Source organism: Aulonocara sp. 'chitande type north' Nkhata Bay, linkage group LG8 (genome assembly GCF_057382095.1).
Source record: "Aulonocara sp. 'chitande type north' Nkhata Bay isolate Kocher_YH1m ecotype deep benthic linkage group LG8, A_spYH_male_GT1.1, whole genome shotgun sequence".
Classification (NCBI taxonomy): domain Eukaryota; kingdom Metazoa; phylum Chordata; class Actinopteri; order Cichliformes; family Cichlidae; genus Aulonocara; species Aulonocara sp. 'chitande type north' Nkhata Bay.
This window is the reverse complement of record NC_141351.1, coordinates 16,685,357-16,709,817: the sequence shown is the minus strand read 5'-3', so window position 1 is coordinate 16,709,817 and position 24,461 is coordinate 16,685,357. Positions and strand designations below refer to the sequence as shown.

The window sequence follows — 24,461 nt, the reverse complement described above, 5'->3', positions numbered from 1 at the left end:
GGGCACATCCCCAAACCTAATAAAAAATAACTGGCATCTGGGAGAAGAGAAGTGTTTCCTGTTAGTGCAAGCTTTGCTTTGAGTGCATTAGCCTGCATGCAGTGTGCAGCTAACCTAACATTCTGCAAGCTCCACCGCCCCAAATCTATTTGCACAATTAATGACACGCACAAATACACTTAATCCACTCAAGACGACATTAACTGGCAAACGACAAAACAGAGGATTTGTTGTGTTTGTGTATGTGTGTGTGCGCGTGCGTGTGTAAGCGCAGATATGATAGAAAGACAGATGGTGTCAAGAGAATAAGGAGGACCACAAAAAGCAGATGTCTGTTGACTCAGGCCTGTGCTCAGTGTTATATGTTGTTTAGATGAAAGATACTGAAAGAGCTGGGATTCATTTAACTATACATAAAACACTACTATAAGATAACTATATATAACCCTAACCCCTAACTATAGTTTGAAAGACATGCATTAGAAGGAAAATCTATGGAGGAACAAAATTGAAAGAAAGCAAAACCAGGAAAAGTAAGCCCTATATAAATTTTGTATCTGTAATACATGTAATGTTTCAAAACGGAGTCTCCATCTGGTAGCAGAACATACTGTATGAAGTGATGTGCCATCTTTCTTTTATTCTACTAAATAGTTCATGAAAAGGTCTCACTGCCTGCACCTGGACAAGACACGTGATACGGGAGTCAATATTTTTTTTCTGTAGCCAGCGCATTTCATCTTTCATTAAAATATCTCGAGACGCCCTTCTAACTGGCTGACAAACAGAACATAAAAGAGACTACAAATGTCATCTATGAACCAGGTGTTTAATTCAAATAAGCCAAATATTCTTATGGCTCGAATACTGTGCAAAACTCTTGAGTCCCTCTATATTTCATTATGTTATTCTAGTAAAATGCAGCAAAACATGCAAAGATAAATAGAATTGAAAACAGAGCTTCATTGGTACAAACATACTATTTCATATAGGCCAAGCTGTGATATCTTTGGCACTTTTTGCTGCTTTGACGAAAGAAATTAGTGTTTAGTAACAAAGTGCCTAAAAATACAATTTAAAATTGATTCTTTCCTAAGTTGTCTGTTATGTGTAGACACAACACTGGTTCATGCCTGAGTTAGGTGTCTTTTTTATTCTTTAGTAATTTGTCAGTCAGTGTTAACTGCCTTAGCAAACAAGAACAAAAAAATATTTCCTGAAAATGTCAGGGTCAAGGAAAATGTTGGCTGAAAGAAAGCCTGGAGAACTATAATGAACACAACTTAAAAACCTGCAACAAACTCTCACTCTGTGGAAGGAAAATATAAAGAAATGAGGAGTGACTCAAGACATTTTTACACACTAATATAAATTAAAGAAGCATATAAAGACATTCACATGTCTGTTGGATTTCATAAGTTAATGTATCTTCCCTTTCCTTGCCTAACCCCTTTGTAACTGGAATTAGGATCAGCTGTTGAATTTATATTATGGCCTTTAACATCCTAATCTTTCTGATTAAAGCATGTGAAAGTCATGGTAAGGAGGAAATGACTCCATGCCCTTAACATCTGTAGTGAAGTATCTCATTCTAATGTTTAAATTTAGATGATAAAAATAAACAGTCAAGCCTGTAAGCATGCAATATGAAAATGAGTGTTCGTACTCTGAGCCAGTGTGTTGACTGGTACAGCACAGGCTTTACAGAGTAGCATTTGATCCCTTATAATCAGTGCAACATTTTCAGCTATTGCACCAGATTCGTACATCATACTAAAAGAGTTACACAAAAACAGAAATGGTGGGATTTGGAAAGAGTTGCAGGAGAGGAAGGACAGTTTTCAACACTGAGCCCGGTTTTATAGACGTGCTCATTCCTATAACTCTGCTTCACTGGCTCTGTTTTTTTCTCTTGTTCGCTCTTTTTATGTGACAGAAAAAAAGAGTAGGCTTGTACGTACATAGTAAAATTTATAGTTAATACACCTTATTTCAGAAGATATTCTTCACACTTCACTGTCTCCATTATAAAACACTTCAATAGTAAGTTTTAATTAGAATTTTATAAAAGAAAAAAATGTTCCCAGTCAGTGTGTTGGACCATATTCAGACTGTAAGCACACGTGGAATTAAATTGGCTTTTTCTGACCTGCAGGCTGGCCTTTATGAAGATGACCTCTATGACGGGGCCTGGTGTGCTGGGAGAGATGACACTCTACAGTGGTTTGAGGTGGATGCCAGGAGGCTGACAAAGTTCACTGGGGTCATCACACAAGGCAGGAGCTCCCTCTGGTCGTGAGTAGGAACCCAGCAGACATGTATGGAGAGTTGCAGATGGTTGCACAGTGAGGATCTAGATTGTTCTTGTCCATGAAACATAACAGGATAAATATGTGGGATGGATTTTATGCAGGCTATTGGAGCCTGTTTTGATATATTTGTGAAAAAAATTCTAAAGAAAATCTGCAAGGAGATTTATAACTGAATATCAAGCGCAGTGTTATGTAATGTTTATGAATGTAGGCAATCTTTGCATTAACCACTAACCTTGATTAAGTCCTTTTTATGTTTTATACAACAGGGAGATAAAATCAAGACTGAAAACATTATCATGCAACCATTTACCTGAACTTTGAATAGAGAAACTTGAATAATTTTCCATCAAGAGTAAATATTGAGAATCCTTTTGCTTTGCAGATGTTGTTTCTCTGCTCTTATGCAGTTATTGTTCAGTACAGTATGACATTATACTGTTTCAGTATGAATCTGTAAATCTCGCATGGCAGAGTCACAGATTTAGCTTTGCCACTCATGGAGCCGCGCCCTTAACGTTGCTAATACAAACTCAAGCACAGTAAATGGTCATAAAACAGTTTACATGTTGCACGAGTTTCAAAATGACTCTCCGTAATAAAACTGAACGTAGACGGACATAACCATTCCGAAATTCTTGGATTTTCCCTTGAATCCATCTGGAAAATTTAACTCCACGAACATAAACAAAACAAGCTTTTCAATCTTGTCTACATGGCACCGAACCTTCACTGGTGTTTGGCCTTTTCATGAGGCTTTTCTGATCCCCTCACAGTGGGATTAAGGATTTATGAATATGACTGATTGGAGTGCAGCCTGATTCTTTCATTACTCTTAAAAGGTCACCACATTTTTAGAAATAACACATCAGAGGAGAGAGACTGTACAGCCTTATGGACTTGTTGAACACAGTCAGATGTAGAGGGAAAAAGAGATGCAACAAGTAGGCATTATTATTTAAAAATGCTTTTAGAAAGAGTGTGCAGCTATATGTAAAACAAAAACTGCAGCACCATAATGGCTCAGTGGAGTCTTATGTACTTAATTATAAATATCTCCCACCTCCCACTGCTACATCTGAACAACAAGTGTGCCAGGTCTTCTTTGAGTATCCACACATGCGTTTACTCTTAAATTTAGAAACCACCTACAAGTCACTATTGCTTCAATTACTGTGCCGCAGTGTATACTGTTTTTAAAGCCATTTTAAAATCAAATCAGGGTGTTTTCCACAGCACAGAGCAGGAAACAAACACTTCACTGTGGGTAAGTCACCCTAGGTGGAGTGAAAGTTATCTAGGTTTGTATCAACTGATTTATGAAACTGCCGCAGCTTTGTTTCAGTCATTTTGTGTGTAAGCATGTGTGTAAGAATGGTAAAAAACATTTCAAACACATTCCACAACACCTTGTCATCTTCATTTTTTGTTATACAAAACTGCAACTATACATGTTAGTACATCAAAAGAGCTTTTCTGCTACCAGAGACCCACAAATGTGAAAAAACTATATTTAAACTAGATTTGATTGCATCCCATGTAGCCAAAAAGGTAACAAAATGGGCCAACATTAGACTGAATGATACTATATGTGTTCTACTTTTTCAATCTGGTCAATTTATTACTTACAAACTGACAGCCTTTGTAAAGAAAGCACACACTCTGTCAATTCCAAGGTTTTATATATCAGGACATAACCAAAAATCGTCTGGTACTGTAGCAGCTTCTGAAGTTTTTAAAATGACATAAACATAAATAAACAAATTTCATCATGTCAATATTTTAACAAAAATGAAGCCACAAAACAGAAGCAGTGCTCTGAAAAACTACGCACATGCCATGATTTACCAGCTTCTAGGACCACTTTTAGCTGCGTATGTCGAAGTAACTGTTCAGTATCAGTCTGTCACATCATGGAGGCGTTTTAGTCCATTCTTCTTTACAACATTGCTCTATTTTATTAGGGTTTGCAGGTGGTCGTTTACACACAGCTGTCTTAAGGTCACACTACAGCATGTCAGTCAGGTTGAGGTCTAGACTTCTCTTCTGGTTTAGTCATTCTGTTGTAGATTTGTTGCTGTGCTTGGGATCATTGTCTTTTTCATGATACAATTGTGGCCAAGCTTTAGCTATTGGACAGATGGGCTCACATTTGCCTCCAGAATACTTGGTGTACGGGGGAGTTCATGTTTGACTCAATGACTGAGAATTTCCAGGGTTCTGTGGCTGCAAAACAAACCCAAAACAAACCCAGCTCCGTGCTTCACAGCTGGTATGAGGTGTTTGTGCTGATATGCTGTGTGGTTTTCGCCAAATGTGGCACTGTGCATTATGACCAGTCTCCACTTTGGTCTGGTCTGTCCAAAGTACATTGTTCCAGAAATCTTGTGGTTTGTTCACATGCAACTTTTTAAACCTAAGTCATGCTGCTGATGTCTTTTTAGAGAGAGGAGGTGTTCTCCCACCAGTCTTTTCAAACAAGCCATACTCATTCAAACTTTTTCTAATTGTACTGTCATGATCTTTAACTTTTAACATCCTAAACAAGACTTGCAGAGTCTGCGATGTTGTTTTTAGACTTTTTGTTTTTAAAAAGATCTTTGAGCATTGCGTGGTCTGACCTTGGGGTGAATTTGTTGGGACATTCAGTCCCAAGAAGATTGGCAAATGTTTTCCACTTGTGAATAATATTTTTAACTGCAGTATGGTGGACTTCACGTTATGTGGAAATGCCCTTATAAGCCCTTCCGGACTGATGGACAGCAGTACTTATCTATTAAGCCTAAAAGCCTTAAATAAATTGTTAGAATAAGTGTTAAAGCAATTTTGACAACAAGAAAGTGGAAAACTGGAGGGAACTGAGGACCACATTTGCATTTAAGCGAGAAGGCCAGCAGATTTTCCCCTGCCATCTACCTTTCTCAACTTCCCTCAACAATGTTATTTGAACACTTCAGACCTTTGTACTTATTAAGTGGACTGGGTGGCACAGACTTTGTAGAAAACTGCTATGTAGTCAGAGAGCAAGGTGAGAGACTTTACCAAGTTGTGTTTGTAATTTCCCTTCAATGCTGGTGCAACCTAATGGCACAGAAGACACAGATGCCCGAGACAGAATTTCTCTGCAATTAGCTCTGTAGGGTATGTAACTGTCTGCAGTGCCAGCTCAGGGGCTTCCTTCTATAACAGTGCTTTAATTAACAGAGCTGGGAATTCTTACCAGGCTAGACCAGCTCAGCACTGATGTCTTTATCCAGAAGCATAGGAGGCACAAGGGAGTTACTGCCAACCTACATACTGCAGACTTTGGTTAGAGGTCTGTCTGGTGTTATGGGACATTAAGCCATCTGTGAGTTCTTTATATAGGCATATTTAAAAGGCATTGTACTGAGTGATGTCTCACCTGTCTGTGTTCAACATAAAGTACCTCTAAAGGACATGGCTGGTATATTTGCACACTTCATTAATTACTTCTCCTCTGTTCTCATATTTATAAAATTCCTCTTTTTTATTTTTTACATTTCTTTCTGTTTAGTTTATTTTAGTTTGTATAGAAATATGTATAACTGAGTTTTTTCAGTTCACCATTTATTTTTCAGTATGTTTATGTTTAATTGCAGGAGTCTGCCTATGTAACAGTCAACATGGTGAGTTTCAAATGTGCAACGTAGCCCACCAACATCTCCCTAAAGAAAAATTGTGTAATGGCCCCGATTGTTCTATGATAATGCCGTCGAGGCCTGGTTTTAAAAGTTCGTATGGTGTAACTCTAGGAAGGATTGATGCATATTGTCCTCAGTCTTACAGATTTGATGCTCACTGTGATGGATTAAACAGCGTGAGCAAGTTACAAGAGTGCACTAATAGATTTTAGTGTCATGGTCCTGGGCCGTGTTGGCCCAGTATTCTTAGTTCTCTTGTATTTTTGTATTTAGTTCCCTGTTTAGGTTCTGTTTCCTGAGTTGCCCTGTTATGTTGTTCCCTGTGTGCTTTCCCTTTGTGACTCTCACCCCCTGTGTGCCCCTCTATGTATTCATGAGCCCTTGTCCCCTTTCGTGTTTTATTCCATGTTTTCCCCAGCCTGTTATGTCTGTGTTCTCCCCGTGCTCTCTCCTCCTGTCTGAACCTCTGTGTACTTCCTGTTTGACTCTGCCCGTCTCCCGTCAGTGTTATGTTCACCCCGCCCTGTCTCGTTATGGTTATCTGTGTCAGCTGTGTTCCCCGTGTGTTCCCACTTTCCTCGTTAACCCTCTGTGTATTTCTGTCTGCGTCTTCCTCTGTTCGGCGTCGCGTTCTCCCTCATGTTGTGTGTTATTCTCCCCGTGGTTCCTGGTACATCTCATGTTTAGTTTTTCCAGTTTAGTTCAGTACTGTTTTGTGTTTCACCTTTAAGCCAGCATTAAAACTGTGATCTTTAAGTTTATCCCCGTGTCTGTGAGTCTGCATCTTGGGTCCTTCTCCTGCCTGCCACACAACGAATCATGACATTTAGTCTTTAAGGAGATTAATAGAGCTCAAGTGATGCCTGGAAAAGCCTGGAAAATAGATTAAAATGACTAAAAGACAGAAGGTTTTCAGAGCACAGAACCCATCTAAATAAGATAACTTCTTAAGCCTGATATTATAATTGAGTGTTTCCCACTAGACCCCCAGTGAATCTGGCACACTGCTTGGTCTAGGCCTGAATGCTCCTTTTATTCAACATGATTAATACTCTACAAAAAATCTTGATTTCATAGTTGCAGTGCAGTTTTCTAATGCACTGCCTCAAATGACATTTCTCCCTTATTCTTATAATTTTTAACAGGAGTGATTGGGTCACCTCGTACAAGGTCATGTTTAGCAATGACAGCCATACCTGGATAACACTGAACAATGGCTCAGAAGACTTGGTGAGTAACAATCTAGACATTTAAAGTGCTTTATCCACCCCTCATTTCTTTATATTTTGGACAAGGAGCCAGACTTTCTTCTGAGGTTTTTCAGGCTTTTCTGAATTTCTTTTTTGCATCTGGCCTTTCAGCTGATACATCTGCTTTTTATTAGAAATGGGCTCAGTGGAAGATTTTCTGTGAATAAGTCATTCTTAAAGAAGGGAAACGGGGATAAAAGGCTGAGGTATTTCTAATTACGCAAAAACAGGACTGAAAATCAGTGGCAACAGGACTTCTGGAGTGACAAATCCAATTTGTGGTCAGGAGAGAGCTACAACAGTGAGTGTCTACTCCATCTATAAAAGACGATGGAGACTTGTTTAGAGCTGTATCTCAGTCAGCTGTATTGGCGATCTTCAAATTTCACAGAATTATGATTCATTAGATTAGATTTCGATCCAACATGCAATACCATGTGGACAGCATCTGAATGGCAACAGCTTTGTTTTTCAGCACAACAATGATGCCAAACACACTCCAATGCACTAAAACATACTTGCATAGAAAAACATACAATGAAATCAATCAGCCACTATCCAACCAAATATTGACTTTCAAGCTCGTTAGAATTGCAAAAACTCTTATACTGTTTTTCCACTCAAGACTTTCATACAGTATTGTGTATTTAAAGTCTTCTGACATATGTATCATACTGAAAAATACTTATACTGTTAATATTCCTATTAACCATAGCTTAATAAGGATTCTTGTTTTCCGTGTCCATGGTTGGATGGAACCATTTTTTAAAAAAGGCTACAGAGTAATTACACAGAGAGATTTAGACGCCTGGTTATTTCTTAGCTTAGCTGAAGTGCAATAGAAAAACAGTGCGGATGCTGAAGCAGATAGGAACTTCATCCTGGCTCATTGTCAGAGATGGATCTTTCTCCCCACTTAACACTTCTGCAGTTTATGTAACTGAATAGACAGAAACCAAATACAGCTGAAAGAAAGAAAGCAAGAAAGAAAAAAGGAAAGATTAATAATCTCTTCTGCACATGCAAATCGGATCAAGTTAATATTTTTGTGGAAAATCATATCCTCATTGCTCCCTCTGTGGTTCACATCCCAGTTAATTAAATTTTGGTGTAACTGTGCACTCCCTTGGCTGCTGATGTCATCAGTGTGGGAGATAATATCCCTATGGTAATTTAATGTCTGCTACAAGCCTCCCTCTCATCCACCTTTTGAGCCAAATGCCAAACTGTTCTGTTGGTCTTTCAAAATGCCAAAAGGTGCGGATGACAGCTCCAACCGTGGGTGTTAAAATTTACAATAAACTCCCAGTGGTATCAAAGTCTCATGACATTGTACAGGTGCATTTATGTGTGTTTTTATATTTTTCGTTGGTCTTTTCAGGTTCTAACTGTACAACCTCTTTTTTCTTTTAATAAGTATTTATATTTATAATATTTTGGTTGTTTTTATATATATTTTAAAAGCCTCTTTAGCATTTATTTTATGTAAGTCTATCTTTTTGTCTCAGTAGATATTCAAGGGCAACAGGGAAAAAGAGATCCCAGTCCGGAACATCTTCCCAGAACCTGTGGTCAGTCGATACATTCGAATTAACCCTCGCTCTTGGTTTACCAGGGGCAGCATCTGTATGCGAGTGGAGATCCTTGGTTGTCCTATGCCAGGTGACGGGTTTGTATGGACAAAGCAGATACAATTAGTCCTTAATTTTTCTCGCAGGGAAGATTTTGCTTTTATGCATTTACTTTTGCTTTTCCCAGTTAAAGGTTTTCTATCTGCAGAGATTATCCACAGTAATCATGACACTGTTGGTGCAAAAGACAGGACAAGACAAGAAAGAAAATGTTTTCATTTTGCACAGGCTAAACCTAAACTGAAACCAAGAGAGCAAATTTTAAATCTTTCTGAAGCTTTTTAATCTTTAAAAACCAGTAACTGTATGTCTTCTGATTCCAGATCCAAATAATTATTATCACAGACGCAATGAAGTCATAACAACAGATGACTTGGACTTCAGACATCACAGCTACAAAGAAATGAGGCAGGTGAGTTACAGTAAGCAGACCAGTAGTAAAAAAAGAGAAAAGACTCAACCTATTTCTTATTCAGACCAGAGCGTGAAGCAACAAAAATGGCGTATAACTTCGAGCCAACACTAGACAAGTTGTGTCCTTTGCAAGAACAAAGTGTACAAGTGTAACAAATGAAGCGAACAGTGCCAGCCACATAAAAATTCATAAAGCATCTCTGCTTGTGACATTACTTATTCATATAGTTGTCAAGAGCAGAAGCCTAGTTTGTACTGAGAAGGAGGACAGCTGTATTTGTCACTGCGTACACTCTGCCAGGGTGACTGTGAATTGTAATTATCTCTAATGTAGCAGTTCTATGTGTCAAACATTCGACTACAGGTGCTCTGAACTGCTCTTTAACACACTCAGACTGCTATGTATGAGTCTTTAGAAAGCTGCTGTGAGTGCCTGAAATTATATTATAGAAATATCAAAGTTTCTGCTTTTCTTTGCTTTCTTTTCTTTTAAAGCCAACATGTCTCACACAGGAAGTTCAAGCACCAATAGGCCTCCATAAAGAAAGGCTATTTTTAAAACTCCTTTTGTAGGGCTCTTGCACCCTTGGCATTTTGCTTCTTCTTGTATGTACCATATCTCCCCTTCATCTGTTGCTGTTTAAATACTGCTGTGCCAGAACTTTAAATTGGAAATAGCCCTTTGCGGCTTCCCGAATAAAGCACGTGTCCAATGAAGGGAATGAACAAGATATCCGTTATGATGCTCAAGGACTGTCCTTTCTGTAAACCACGGCTGATTATAATACAGCGCCCTTGGGATTACTGATATTGCCAAACACAGACAGTGAAAAGACATTATAAATGGTGAGGAAAGAGCACTTTTCACGCTCTAAATTAATATTGCCCGAGAACACGGTGGCAGAGATGCTTCTCTTTGATAACAGCTTTAGCGTAAGTAGAAAGTTTAAGCATATAGCATGCGCTGTGTTCTGTTTTATTATGTTTCCGTAAGAAAAAATTACAGAGAAGTGGGCAAAAGATTCCTTCTTCTAAGGCAGATTGTCCCCCAGTGATCATGGTAAATAACAGCCCAGGTTTATTTATCAAGGGCATGCTGTGCTTTATTGAGCTGAGACTTAGGATCCTATATTTCTATCAATAAAAAGCAGACGTTTGTTTAATGATTTACATGAGAAGTTACGTTAAACACAGACTTGATTTAAACCCCATGACCGGCTAATAACTTCTGCTGCAGCTGAAAGAGCTAGCACACACAAATGTCTGACATTACTGGGGTTTCTTTACTTAACAGCTAGTTAGTCTTTCTCCAACTGCACATTTTCTTTGTGTCACCACTCTTACAAAGAGGAGTATACAATAATTATTTCTATTTTAATCTGCCTCTGTGGGGGACATTCAATGGGCCTTTCTTGCAGGCTTCATAATTGCCTTGACTGCTGCTGCAAAGCCCCTCACACTGGCTGCAGTGTTAACAAATAAGGGCTTTAACACAGCACTGGAGAATGTGTTTCTGGAGTGTCATTTATTTTTATATTTTAAGGATATGTGCACATGTTCTTACAACTAAGCAATGCCATTATTAAGATAGATAGATAGATTGAATTAGTGCTCTTGAACAAGTTGTTAGCAATAAAACTCAAACTAATCACAATTGCTCCAAAGGGCACTAATAACACAAACAAGGTAGAGAGACCCAGTTCAGTGAATTAGCTAAGGTGACCTCTTGCGAACAGCCAAGGCATCACTTTGCTTAAACTTTGTCTAAACCAAAAATATATATTTTTAATATGTGCTAATTTGTTAATTTAATCATTAAATTTGAATATTTTAAGCAAACGTATGCAGATTAACTCACTTCTGGATGCCAGCTCTCAGTGGACATTTAAGAAACTTAGTGTAACTATTGATTTAGATTTAAGTGATGGATCTTTATAGTCTGTAACCTGGCATGCAGATGTGAAATTTCCAATGAGGTGCATGCCAGGTTACAACATGTAGGAGGCATTTGCAGTTATGATTGATTTTATTCTTATTCATTTTTTATCTTCTTACTTTATATTGTATCCCATTCTTATTTATTTCATCTTTTTACCCTGTATATATCCTATTGTGTCATATCTCCAGTGTTTCTTCAGAGGGCGCTCTCTGCACCGGGGCTGTGATCCCTCCCTCCTGCTGTGTGCCCAGCCTGGAGGCTGCGATCTGTGACCGGCTCCCGGTGCAGACGGCTCCCTGTGATAGTGTTTCCTCACTTGGCTCATGCGTACCAAGCCCAATTTTACTCTTTAAGTGTGCGTGTGTGTGTGTGTGGAGGGGGGGGGGATGTGTGTATTCACATCGTTTATGTTAATGAGAGTGTGGGGAGTGAGTTGGAGGGCGGGGTGGGCTGCTTTTAACCATGTAAAGCACTTTGTGCTACATTTTTTGTATGAAAAGTGCTTTATAAATAAAGATTGATTGATTGATTGATTGATTGATTGATTGATTGATTGATTGATTGATTGATGATATACAACATAATCCATGCAACTCAAAACAAGCTTTATCTGTTTCCTCAGACAAATGTGAAGAAGCAGACAAATTTGTGACCAAACCCACTCGTCACCATTTTCTGATTAAAAAATGTGAAACTTTAAACTAGTGCATATGATGAGCCTAACAGTTTGCTCATTATCTTGAAAACAGCAGTTGTCAAAACAATCTCAACTCAAGGTCGATTTGCTCGCTTGTTGGGCAGCTTTCAGAAGATGACAGCTGTTGTCTTGTCATGAAATGACTGATGTGCCGTGATTTTCTGTCCCTCTGAGCACTTCTGTGACTTTGAAAATTTTGTATCTCAGCTGTAAATACCACAAAAATTCCACCTAGCTGTTTAAATAAATGTATTTTTTGATCTCTTGTACCTCTGAAAGTAGTTTTTCGGAGCCCCAAAGATAATGTGAGTTCTGCAGTAGATATTAGCTCTCACATTTAGGTCAGATTTTATATAGAGTATCAGTAGCTAATGCCTCATTATTTGCTTTCCACAGCTTATGAAGGTGGTTAATGAAATGTGTCCCAACATAACCCGGATCTATAACATAGGAAAAAGTCAGAGTGGCCTCAAATTGTATGCGATCGAGATCTCTGACAATCCGGGAGAACATGAAGTTGGTGAGTAGTTAAGTAAGTGGATTATGATTGCTGAATATAATGCAGAAAAAAGGAACATCAAAGACACACAGTGTTCCTAAGAGTTATTTTCTTTCTACAGTTGTAGTGATGGCTCTATAAATTTCCATCTGTTCTCTCTCTCCATCTCTCCCTTAATGTGAAACTGTTGATTAGGCGAACCAGAGTTTCGTTACACGGCAGGATTGCATGGTAATGAGGTGTTGGGACGAGAACTGCTCCTTCTGCTGATGCAGTTCATGTGCCTGGAGTACCTATCTGGCAACCAGCGGATACGTCACCTGGTGGAAGAGACTAGAATCCATCTACTGCCATCTGTCAACCCTGATGGGTACGAGAAAGCCTTTGAAGTGGTAGGTCTGCAAGACAGCCATTTGTGACCTCCTACCACGATCTGGCCTCTGGTGAAAGCAGCATCTCTCTGCTTGGTCTCCTCCTAATAAAAGTGCATGTGGTGCTGGAAAATTAGTTTGTTCGTTTTCTGTACATCATTCAATGTGAGCGCATACTGTAACACACTTTTCACAACCAGTTTCAGGGTCATGTTTTACTTCAGTACATGCAAAGTTAAAAGAGATGAAGCTACTGAACCCTGTGACGCTTATATAAAGGCAGCAGGCAAGCCAGTTTTTTTAAAAGTTATTGTTTTCCTGACTGATTAAAGTGATTAAAGTTTTTTTTTAAGAAGAAGCTACTTTTGGTAGCTCACTTATTCACCAGGGTTGGCACAGCAGGTAGCTGTGTATGTTTGATTTGACAGATTTCTTTTACGCCAGCTGCCCTTTCTGATGCAATCCCAAAGGGATTTGTGTCTCCTCCCAGGAAAACAAGGAAACTTTAGCTTGTTAGGTGAATGACTACTACACTGTGGAGCCATGGATTAAAGCTTTTTATGGTATTTATATAAAGCCAAATTGCAACAACAGTTGCAAAAGCCCTACGATTACTTACAATTACTTACATTACAATTATTTCTTTGTTTCCTGTAAAAATTAGACTTTTTACCCCCTTATTCTAGTGTACCTACCTTTAGGTATTTGTAGATAAATATAATTACATTATAATTTCAAATAAAATATGTTGACATGGCATTTAATTATAGGGGATTATGCCCTTAGTTGTGGGCTGTATTATAAAGTTTTAGTGCTTTTTTCATACTTGACTTTTTAAAAATAGTTTCTTGGATCACAGTTTCTTTTGTTCAGTGTATAAAAGTCTTATGTAACATGAAAACTGCTGCATTCATTTAAACTAAATGCTCAGCTCTGCATCTCAACTTAGCATTTGGTCCTGTGGCTCTACATACCCTTTAAGTTTGAGTTGGCTCCTGCTAGCCCCAAGTCTCATCAAACCATAGCCAATTAGTTTCAGCAAACACTATCAGTGTCCACTCCCAAACAAGCAATGATCAAAAAGAAAGATGTAACAAATGGGTTAACCAAGCTCGGAACACAGATTAAAAATTTAGGCTTTATATTGTCAAATAAAAATGAGTTGCCATGGCACTCGGCAGCCACCAGTTCTGATCAGATATTTTGGCAAACAAGACCACTAACTTTAATTTTGATGGGTTTAAAGCTGCATGGATCATCAGTCAAATAAAAGCATGGCGACTTTGCCCCAAAATGCTGTTTTGGCATGCAAGAAGGTAGGGAGGGACAGATATCTTCCATAAATTTTTATTAAGGATGCTTTAAACTGTGTTGCAGTGATAAAAAAAAACAAAACAAAACACTTAAAGCAGCTTTAAGCCCTTTTTGCTTGCAGGTGATGACCTTCCACTCGACAGCATGTTGTTTGTTTGGCAAACTGTGCGGATGGACCACAGGATTTTTTGATCAGTCTCTGCAACCCCTGCCCCTCCTGTGCCTGGCTTGATACCTCTGCTAAGCCTCTTAATGATAACTCCACACTTCCCACCTCCGCCGCTGACAGAATTCCATCTGTGATCATAGATTTGTGTTCCCACTGTCTTTGAATTTTCCAAATATTGTGGTTTTCTTTTGTTTTACGCAGGGCTCCGAGCTCATCGGCTGGTCTCTGGGTCGATGGAGCAACGATGGAATCGACATTCACCATAACTTTCCTGATCTTAACGCTATTCTGTGGGCAGTTGAGGCAAAGAAGTGGGCTCCTCGTAAAATGTTCAACCACCATATCGCCATCCCAGATTGGTACCAGTCCACAAATGCCTCAGTAAGTCAGTAAATCTTCCCCGTCATAGTCTGTCTTTTAAATTGTGATTGCCATTTGGTTTCCAGTGACTTTTCCCTCAGGTGACAAATTCTGACACTGTATTTTTGTCTTGGACTCCCTAGAAGCGTAACAAACAAATTTCATAGAGAAGATTATCAGTCTTTTGAAAAGGGTAAACATTTCACGGGGGCATATCAGTGCTGTCTATTTTGGGAGAAGCGGATGCATTCGCTGTGTGACGACAAAGGGGCTGTGAGCTAAAATATACCCAGCAATCTATTTAAAGCTCATCCTCACGAGTGTTTTGACGTTGGTGAGAGCCCCGAGTGAGTCATACAAAGCCTCCAGAATAGCTGCTGCAGCTGTAGAGCTGGGATCCCCATCTGTGCTCACAAAGCTGTGAAAACTATCCTTGCCTGCCTGGCTAACTGGTTCAGCCTGTGCTTGGAGATAAAAGGGGTTACGTGAGCCTGAACAGCAGGGGCAATTTTATCAATTTCCTGCCTCTTGATGAATATTTGTCCACTTTTTAAAGTGGATTTTACTAAAATTCTACTGCAGTATTTTAACATTTAAATATTGTTATTACTCCCTCTTGACAGCACATTGCAGCAAATTGTTTTCAGCATGAGTGAGTTTATTTAGTGACTGTGCCGAGACGATTGCATGAAGTACATTATCATTCCCTTTCCTGTATCCCCTCCCGCCTGTAGGTTGCCTTGGAGACACGAGCTCTGATAGCATGGATGGAGAAGATGCCCTTCGTTCTGGGTGGTAACCTCCAGGGTGGGGAGCTTGTGGTGACCTTCCCGTATGACAGAACTCGCTCCCAAGGGGTGGTCAGGGAGCAAACCTCGACACCAGATGACCACATCTTCCGCTGGCTGGCCTTCTCCTACGCGTCCACCCACCGTCTGATGACTGATGCCAACCGACGGGTCTGCCACACACAAGATTTTGCCAAGGAGGATGGCACCATCAACGGCGCATCCTGGCACACTGCAGCCGGCAGTTAGTGTCCATATCTGGAGGGTGGATTTCTCTGCTCAGCTCTGAGCCTTTGAGCTGTAGCTTTTTGTTAGCATATATCTGCATATTTGGAAAACTTCTGCTTTCAGAGCTTCTAGGTTTTAGCCAAAGCATTATGTAATAATTCACAGACAAACAAATAATAATGAAAGGCTTTTTTAAGCCCACTTTTAATTTCACAGATCTGGCCAGTAAGTGAACTAAATCCTGACCGGCTTCTGCTGTCTCTTTTTCTTGGCAGGTATGAATGATTTCAGCTATCTGCACACAAATTGCTTTGAGCTGTCGATGTATGTGGGTTGTGACAAATTTCCTCATGAGAGTGACCTGCCTGAGGAGTGGGAGAACAATCGCGAGTCTCTTCTTGTATTCATGGAGCAGGTACAGAGGCAAAGGAGCCCCTAAATTTCACACATGTACATAAAAAACTTAACAAATAACCAATAAAGGCACTTAAACATGAGTGTTTTAAATATTTTAGAGCTTTTTTATAATGTACATGGTTTTAATTTACTAATGTTATATCAATACCATAACTGTTTTATACTAAATTAATGCTGTTGTCAAATATAGGTTTAGCTAGCTGTTATTTGAATATCGGTGCTACATGAGGAGGAACTATATTATAGAATCCTTAACTGTCAACATACGGTACACTTCACATCATTAAACCACACACGATGACATGTGCCATGCTTCCACGTACAGGTGCACCGTGGGATCAAAGGTGTAGTCAAGGACCACCAAGGTCGTGGAATAGCTAATGCCATCATCTCTGTGGAGGGCATCAACCATGACATTCGTACAGGTATCATGCTGCTTTTACCTGATTCTTATTACTGTGACAGTGCGGTCTATCCTCTGTATGTGTGTAAACATGGAAAAATATTGTCCTTGTGACTGGTGCTGCAAAGTTGCCTGTGAGCTGTGTGTTTATTTTTTATTTGTCTGCCACTTTATATGTGTGTGCTTGACATCTAAATGAAAGCCCATTTCTTAGTTTTAGTTTTTTGAGATCCCCATTAGCTCATGCAATAGCAGTAGCTACTAACTGTTGATCTCTGTTTGTACTCTGAGTCATTAACGGTTAATGGTTTGAGCTAGTAAGCCAGTACAAAGTAAACATATTTACAGGAAACCCCCCCTTCCAATTGTCTGGACCTGGGTAGCTGTCAGCGTCTGTTTTGCAGCAGCGTTTTTGCATTCATCTGAAATTTTTTGCGAGTAAGCTCAGATTTTGCAGTCAAAGCAGAAGAAGCTGCCTCGGGGCGCTCTGACTCAACTGTCTCCACAGTCCAGCTTATTCCTCAGAAATGAATCATTCTTGCAACGAGTTGGTATTTCGGTATAAGACGGGATAAAAGGCACAAACAAAAGCAGGTTATGTATTTTAGCGGAGCTCTGACTCAATTCACAGTCATAGCCTGTGCTGCCGAGGCCTCCTGCTCCAAATTTAACAATCAAGTGTGAGTCCTCAAGGCAATCTATTCTGATGCCTAAAAAATGCAGCTTTCCAAGCCAAAGTAGTTTTGTACTTAGAGCATGAAATCAAATGTTCAAAAGGACATTGGCCATTATTATTCCTGGAACTAAGTTTAAGTCAGCGCTTCCTCTTAGGATTCTCACTATTCTCAGCTGCAGAGAGGAAAGATGTGAGGGTATTTACTTTGATGACTGTACCTTTTCAGCTGCTTTGAATTTCCTTTGGAACTTTATGGACCTTTAGAAACAGGCGTTTGCAAGGCGGTTTCTCTCTTATCAAGATGAAACAGCTGTAGTCACCAAGAAGACATGACAGAAAGCTTTGGTACTGCTGATACACTGATATCCAATAGATAATGGAAATACGCTCTAGTTCCATTGCATTTTTCATGCAGTGACTTCAGAAAACAATTCAGTTCTCTTCTTCCATCTAGTAATATGAGCATGGATGCTGTTGTGTAACTATTTGGACTGACAGCAGCAGAACCAGACCTGCCTTCATATTTCATTTGTCTCAGTGGTTGTTCAGACGCGTCAGGTGGGTGTTTGGATGGCAGGAGGGACGCAACACTGTCGTTTTTGTGAGTGAGTCAAAGGCTGAAAATATTCCATAGGCGCACTGGTGTACTGAGGTCACGTAAAGGCAGTATTTGGCACAGAGAGACCAAGAAAATCCAACACGACAAAGCAGAGCTCCTTTTAAAAGAGCTTCTTTCTACTTTTATACAACACCTACCTCGTCAAAAGTAGAACACACAGAACTCGCCAACATTTATTTTAGGCATCAAATGACTGCTTACTGGGCTGTTCAAATTCAGATTTCTAGGACAGAATTTGCATTTTGCAACTGTGGCAAAAATAGTGTGCTTTAATGTGTTTTCACAGTCCATAATATGTAAAACACTTAAGGGTGCATCACATATAGTAAAATTTCTTACTCGTGGCTGTGCCAAGACTATAGAAATCAATTTCACCATAATTTATGCTTCAGCTTTATATCATGGCCTGTATATTAAAGATGGACGTAGTCACTGGATTAGAAAAGTGAAGCCTAAAGATGCAAAGGGCATTACAAAACTCTGGATCTAAAAGACTAAAATTCATTAGGTGTCAGCTTCTATGATGAACTGCTGAGTCGGTGCATATTTTTCTCAAGCCATTAAGATGTTATTAGCTAATTTACTACTTCTGATCAATGTGCTCATCATGCTTTTGAAAAAGAGAAAAGAAACTGGTTGGCCAACAGTATAACTGAAGGGAATAATAATTTGGCTGTATGGCAAGTATGCACAAGCACATCAAAGTCCTGTCAACTGATAAAAAGTAGCTAATTAATTGCACTATTTCCATTAATTAAAGGTCATAATTGCATGTTTTTCTCATAATTAAGTAATAATTAAGGTAAAATTAAGCAAAACATTGAAGAGAACAAAGTTTTCTATAGAATCTTAAAATGGACATATGTTCCTTTTTTTTTTTTGACATATACAGTACTGTGCAAGTCTTGAGCCACCTGTCATTTCTTTATATTTTGTTTCCAAGGATAACTTTTAGGTGGTTTTTAATGGTAGTTTTTCAGGCTTTCAGAACATTTCAGAAGGTTTTTCTATGAACATGCTTTTTCACTCATTTTCCATACAGTCCTTATAGCCAACCATTTTCAGAGGAACCTGTTTTCTTCTTTTCTTTTTTTTTTTTTTTGTTTGTTTGTTTTGCTTTTTAAAATTCTGGCTGGACTGAGACCTTTCTGTGTGATTTCTCCATGTTCTCCCCCCAAGGTTTGCTCTAGGTACTCTGGCCTCCTCCTAGAGTCCAACAACATGCAATTTGTAAGGTTAAATTAACTGGTGATTCTAAGTTGCCCATAGGTGTGAATCGTTTCCTGTGTTAGCCCTGTGATAGACTGGCAACCTGTCCAAGGTGAACCCTGCTTCTCGCCCTATGGCAGCTGGAATCGCCTCCAGCTTCCCGTAACACTTAATTGGATAAGTGGAAGAAAATTGATGGATGGATGGTGTTGCATTGTTTGTTAAGCCACCTAACACTGACCTGTGACTCATTCAAGTTTAAAAAGTTACCTAACTCAAGGGATGAACCAGTGTTGTGTCTGCACTTAAACAATTTAGCAAAGGGAAGAAAAGGAACTTGTATCTTTAGACACTTTGATACTCTACCAGTCTGTCAAAAAAAACTAAAAACAAAATGTGTTGCTATTTATTTTGTTGAATATGCCAAAAAATGCCAACGATAACACAGTTTTACAGACATGAAAAAAGTCTTTTGGTGCCAACAAGGTGATTCCCGAAGAGTTATTACCTAGAAACCTGTCACAGTACTGTATGCAGTGTGTCCTTAAAAAACTTGATGAAGCTGGAGAAATGAAGGATGAAAGAAGTGGGAAGCCTAAAAACAACAAATGAACACTATCTGAAAGTTATTCATTTAATCACAGATGCTAACATATTAATTTTGATAGCACTAAGTGCTTAGTATTTCTAAAATCTGCTCACCTCTTTACTCAGTGATAGCCATGACAGCTACAGCACTTTCCTACGAACAAAGTTAATTTTCAGTGTTTGTGTCTTCAGCTGCTGACGGTGATTACTGGCGCCTGCTGAACCCAGGGGAGTACAGAGTAACAGCGAGGGCTGAGGGATACAGCCTCCTGAGCAAGAAGTGTGAGGTGGGCTATGAGATGGGTGCCACCCGTTGCGACTTCACCATTGGCCGCACCAACATGTCACGAATTAAAGAAATAATGGAAAAATTCAAAAAGCAACCCATCAAATTGCCCATGAGGCAGCTTGCGGCCCGGGGATCCAGAAGGAGACGTCTGGGAACATAATGACCGTATGAGGTAGCTGGAGGAAGATTTAAAAACAAACATCTGCTCTGATCAGACTGCGGTGAAAGCCAAGCCTGGGTTTGGATCTGTGTCAGATTCCTTCTGAGTGCTGTCAGTGGAATTAGTGTTTTGAGACTAAAAATGTGGATTAATTTAAACGGGGCACTCTATTTGATTTCTTGTTTGGTTAGAGCTTCTTTGCACTCACTGTCATCATCAACTTTTCTCTCATCTCAACGGGAAACATTTATGCTTTTCATTTGGTGGAAGGTCAAGTTTGTTAATAGGGCAAATCTTGTGGCATTAGCTATAACAGCAGATAAGAGATTGTCATCATATTAGAGCTATTTTTTCTTTAATAAATGACTATAGAAATTTAAGCCACTGTGAGGAACTACCATGAATGTCATTATGCACATACTTAATAACTTATGTAACACAGTTATATAAACAGTTACAAAAGCTTTATTACCAACAGCTGTATAATGTTGAGTCCTTAAAAAGCTTGTGGACTTAGTGACCTTTGTCATTGATTCTGTTTTATACACTTTTCTTTTAGTTATTAAAATAAAAGCTGTGTTTTGCACAAAGTGAACTCGTTCAGCTGATTATGTTGTGTGTGAATTCAACTCAGGAAGCCAAACTGTGTAACATCTTTTTAATACAGATTTTTGCTAGTCACTATGCCTGTCACCACATGTATAAAACTTTAAGCTTCTAATAATTTGCATGAGACATCCTGAAAATAGTTACATATCAGAATCTGTAAGTTTGGAGAGACATATCCAAAAAAACTAGAGACAATTTCTTACATATAGAAACAGAAATTAAGAAAATGCTGTTTTTATTCAATTTTCATGCTGAGCAGACTCTACCACAAAAACAAAAATATCAATATAGTCTAATACAAATAGAACTTACTGGAGTACCCAGATGATTCTATAATTAGAAATAAGGGAAAGTAATTGGGCTAAACAGATGAATTCTTTCATTTACAAAAATATGCACATTGCCCTAGATGGGGGGTGGGGGGGTTCAGGTGACGTTTAAAACATTCAAAGAGGTATTAGAAACGCAAAAATGTAATTTTTTGTACATATATATCTAAGTATTTGTTATAAGAAATTAAAATTTCACAGCAATCATTATAAACCATAAAATCATCACGACTGATTACTGCCATCTTGCCAGAAGTGGTCATATAGCTTGGAAAGGGCATGAGTGATCCATGATCTCTACATGCTTATTACTACTAAAATCTTCTATAATACACAAAATCTGTGTCTGTCTGTGTGGTGAACTCTCTCTAGAGATCAGGAGCCGAGCAACCAAACTTGACACACAGGTTCATCTTAAGCACCTGAAGGTTCTTATCTATATCTGATATTATGATGTCATCATGCTGCCTAGCAACAACTTAGCAGTGGGCTAAAATTAACCACGTTTAGCATGTATGCACATAATGATATGTGGATAAATCAGACATAATATATCCACTATAATAGCTTATGAAAACAGTGTATCACTTTAGTTTCTAAAGTAGTTCAGCTTGATAAATTCTCAACTATCAGGATATATTATTACAGTATGAAGTTGCTAAAACAGGCCAAACAATACTGTAGCATGGATATGTGCCAGTAAAAAAAACTGCTTGTCAGATAATTTAATTAAAAAACTTAAAAATACATTAAAAAGTCTTCAGATGTGAGCAGCATCACAAGAACGGTCAGAAGGCCCAGTTCAGTGACTCAAATAACTTTGATGCTTGAAGACAGGTGACAGCTTGATGACAGCTACCTGTCACCCAAAGCGATCATGCCATAAAACATGCATAAGTTAAAACCTTATCATTATGAAGTCATATAAAAGTTCAACCCTATACAGAAATCATGAAAGGAAAAATTAGATGAAAGACAAAACCCTTTTGGATGTACCAGGCATTTTATTTCTGCTGCAACTACTGTACTATGTCATTGCTTCTTTGAGATTATTGACAACATATACCAGTGATTCTATAAATATATGTAAGTAAGTAAAGACACCTCTGTTAAATTCCCTTTTTAGACACTGATTCCTGCCAAGGCAATATGAGTTGGATTTTGTCTCCACTGGGCAATAGAAGATAATCCTTCCAGCAGAGTGCTAACACATACTGACAGGCAAACACCTACCCCCGAATCCATCAGCAGTGGCGAGCATTCAGCCCATCGAACATGCAATTTAGGGGGAGTGCAGATCAATACTAAAATACTACTAAAAAAACAAGCAAGATTATCAACTGATTGAGCCACAAGGGATTCACTATGATGTTGCAGATTATGTGTATGATTAATTTTCAAACTGAGAAACATTTTACTTCCACCTTTTGACTGAAACTCCCTGATGGAACTCCATTTCAGTCCCATAACATACTGTAGTAGTAACGACTGTGGTTAATTTTAAGCACCATCTAATTTGATTTCTGGAGTGGCGAGTGGTGCATCGTAGGAGTGTCAGGGTAGGAAGACTCTAATTATCAGAACTCTGTTGGGGCTTTTACACATCACTGGATTATTCTGACAACAACACCAGCCTTCTTTCTGTTCGACCAACATGCAATTAGAGGAGGACCTCAGCCTCTTAACTCGTTCTTCAATGATTATTGAACGGAGGTTCACAAACCTGTCATCATCTCAGAGCACTGGAGAATAGAAGAACAGAGCTTGTTAATTTGATGTATTTTCTGTGGATTTATATGATGGCAAATGAAACAGAGATGTATATGATGTGCAGATGGGGAGATGGAGAGTTTAAAACCACTAAAACAAACCACAGGGCTTCTAAACAGTATATGTATATTTGTACTGTACAGCACTCAGAGTGGTTTTACTTCTGCTACAGATATTTAGTAATAAAAATAGAAGAAGAAGGTTGATTTTAGCCTGCCAATAGTACAATACTCAGTGCCATTTTTTGGGGGGGATATAGACTCACAGGTCACTTCATAGGTACAATTTGCAAGTACTGGTTTGAATTTTCACTGGTATATCGTTGATGTAAATCTAAGGTTCCATCCTATGAGCAAAGGCTTTGGCGACAGTGGGAAGGAAAACCCTCCTTTTAACAGGAGGAAACCTGCAGCAGAACCAGGCTCAGGGAGGGGTGGCCATCTGAGCCAGAGATTAATAATAACTATAAAAATTACCCATCCCATTGGCTGGAAAGTGCAGAGAGGTGTATAAACACATAGTGAGTGAAAAAGGTGACTGAAGAAGAAACACAGGAAACTCAGGAGAGTTTTCTCCAAGCACGACATTCCAGTGTACTTCAGACCCAGCAACACACTCAGACAGAAACTGGTTCACCCAAAAGACAAACTCCAAAACACAAACTTAACAATGTGGTGTATGCTGTACAGTGCAGTGAGGAATGCCCAGACCTCTACATTAGAGAGACCAAACAACCACTTCACAAGCGCATGGCACAACATAGAAGAGCCACCTCCACGGAACAAGACTCAGCATTTCATCTGCATCTAAAGGACAAAGGTCACTCTTTTGAGGATGCCAGCGATCACATTTTGGACAGAGAGGACAGATGGTTTGAAAGAGGAGTGAAAGAAGCCATTTACGTCCACTGTGAGTGACCATCTTTGAACAGAGGCGGTGGTTTACGACACCAACTCTCTGCCATCTATAATCCAGTTTTGAGATCCCTTCCCAGACGCCTTAACGCCCACTCACATCCTGGGCCATCTGACCTCAGGAAATCACATGATAGGGTGGGGCCAGGTTTCACAATGAGCTCACCTGAAACCCTGGCTGATTGTGACCCACACCCGCTTTCACCCCTTGGCTCATGTGATTAGGTAGAGGATCATCAGGGGGTCCTTTGTCCCTCTTTGGGGGGTCACTCCCACTGGGTTTAAATGTGGGATTCTCCACCATTTGACCCTTAGAACTGAAGAAGCTTCTCGGATGGGAGGTGAAACATCTTCAAGCAACTCAAAGAAGTCCAGACGCTTTTCTTTCCAAGCTCCTTAGACTACGATGACCTGGATGACTGAGAACCTTCACAGACACATCTCATCATCCCAACAACCCAAGATCACCATATTTATGAGTTAGTCTTACATAGTTACTTGTACTTTTTTTTATAGACATTGAACAGTTACACTTCTTTGTACCTCTATTTAAAGTTTTTAATTACTTGAAGTCTCCAGCTCAGCTTTTGTTTCTGCTTCTGTAAAAAATCAGAACCAGGGTTCAGCCTTTGATTTAAGTGGAGACCCTTTTCTCTACTGTAAAAGAAGAAATGTGGATATTTCGGTTCACCACACCTTCGAATATAGAGTTGTTTTTTAAAAAAATGCTGACTATGTACTTAATTTACATTCCTATGCTTACCTTTGAATGTCTTGCATGTTACTGTATTTGTAAATGTTAAATCAAACAGCTGCTGAATCCACCTAAAGAAGCAAGTCACTT

The 24,461-nt window shown here is 39.1% G+C and overlaps 1 protein-coding gene across 2 annotated transcripts in view; it reads left to right on the top strand.

The window, feature by feature from the left end:
- The window catches only part of cpxm2 (carboxypeptidase X (M14 family), member 2), a 28,788-nt gene extending 8,212 nt beyond the window's left edge, over positions 1-20,576 (top strand). For both annotated transcript variants that reach the window (XM_086303922.1, XM_086303924.1), the window contains 11 exons: positions 2,156-2,295; positions 7,120-7,204; positions 8,736-8,886; positions 9,179-9,267; positions 12,302-12,425; positions 12,600-12,796; positions 14,460-14,639; positions 15,353-15,650; positions 15,910-16,049; positions 16,377-16,476; positions 19,739-20,576. In XM_086303922.1, the coding sequence (XP_086160048.1) occupies positions 2,156-2,295; positions 7,120-7,204; positions 8,736-8,886; positions 9,179-9,267; positions 12,302-12,425; positions 12,600-12,796; positions 14,460-14,639; positions 15,353-15,650; positions 15,910-16,049; positions 16,377-16,476; positions 19,739-19,995 (1,761 nt within the window). In that variant the 3' untranslated portion in view covers positions 19,996-20,576. The remainder of the gene's footprint in view (positions 1-2,155; positions 2,296-7,119; positions 7,205-8,735; positions 8,887-9,178; positions 9,268-12,301; positions 12,426-12,599; positions 12,797-14,459; positions 14,640-15,352; positions 15,651-15,909; positions 16,050-16,376; positions 16,477-19,738) is intronic.
- Positions 20,577-24,461: the final 3,885 nt, after the last annotated feature.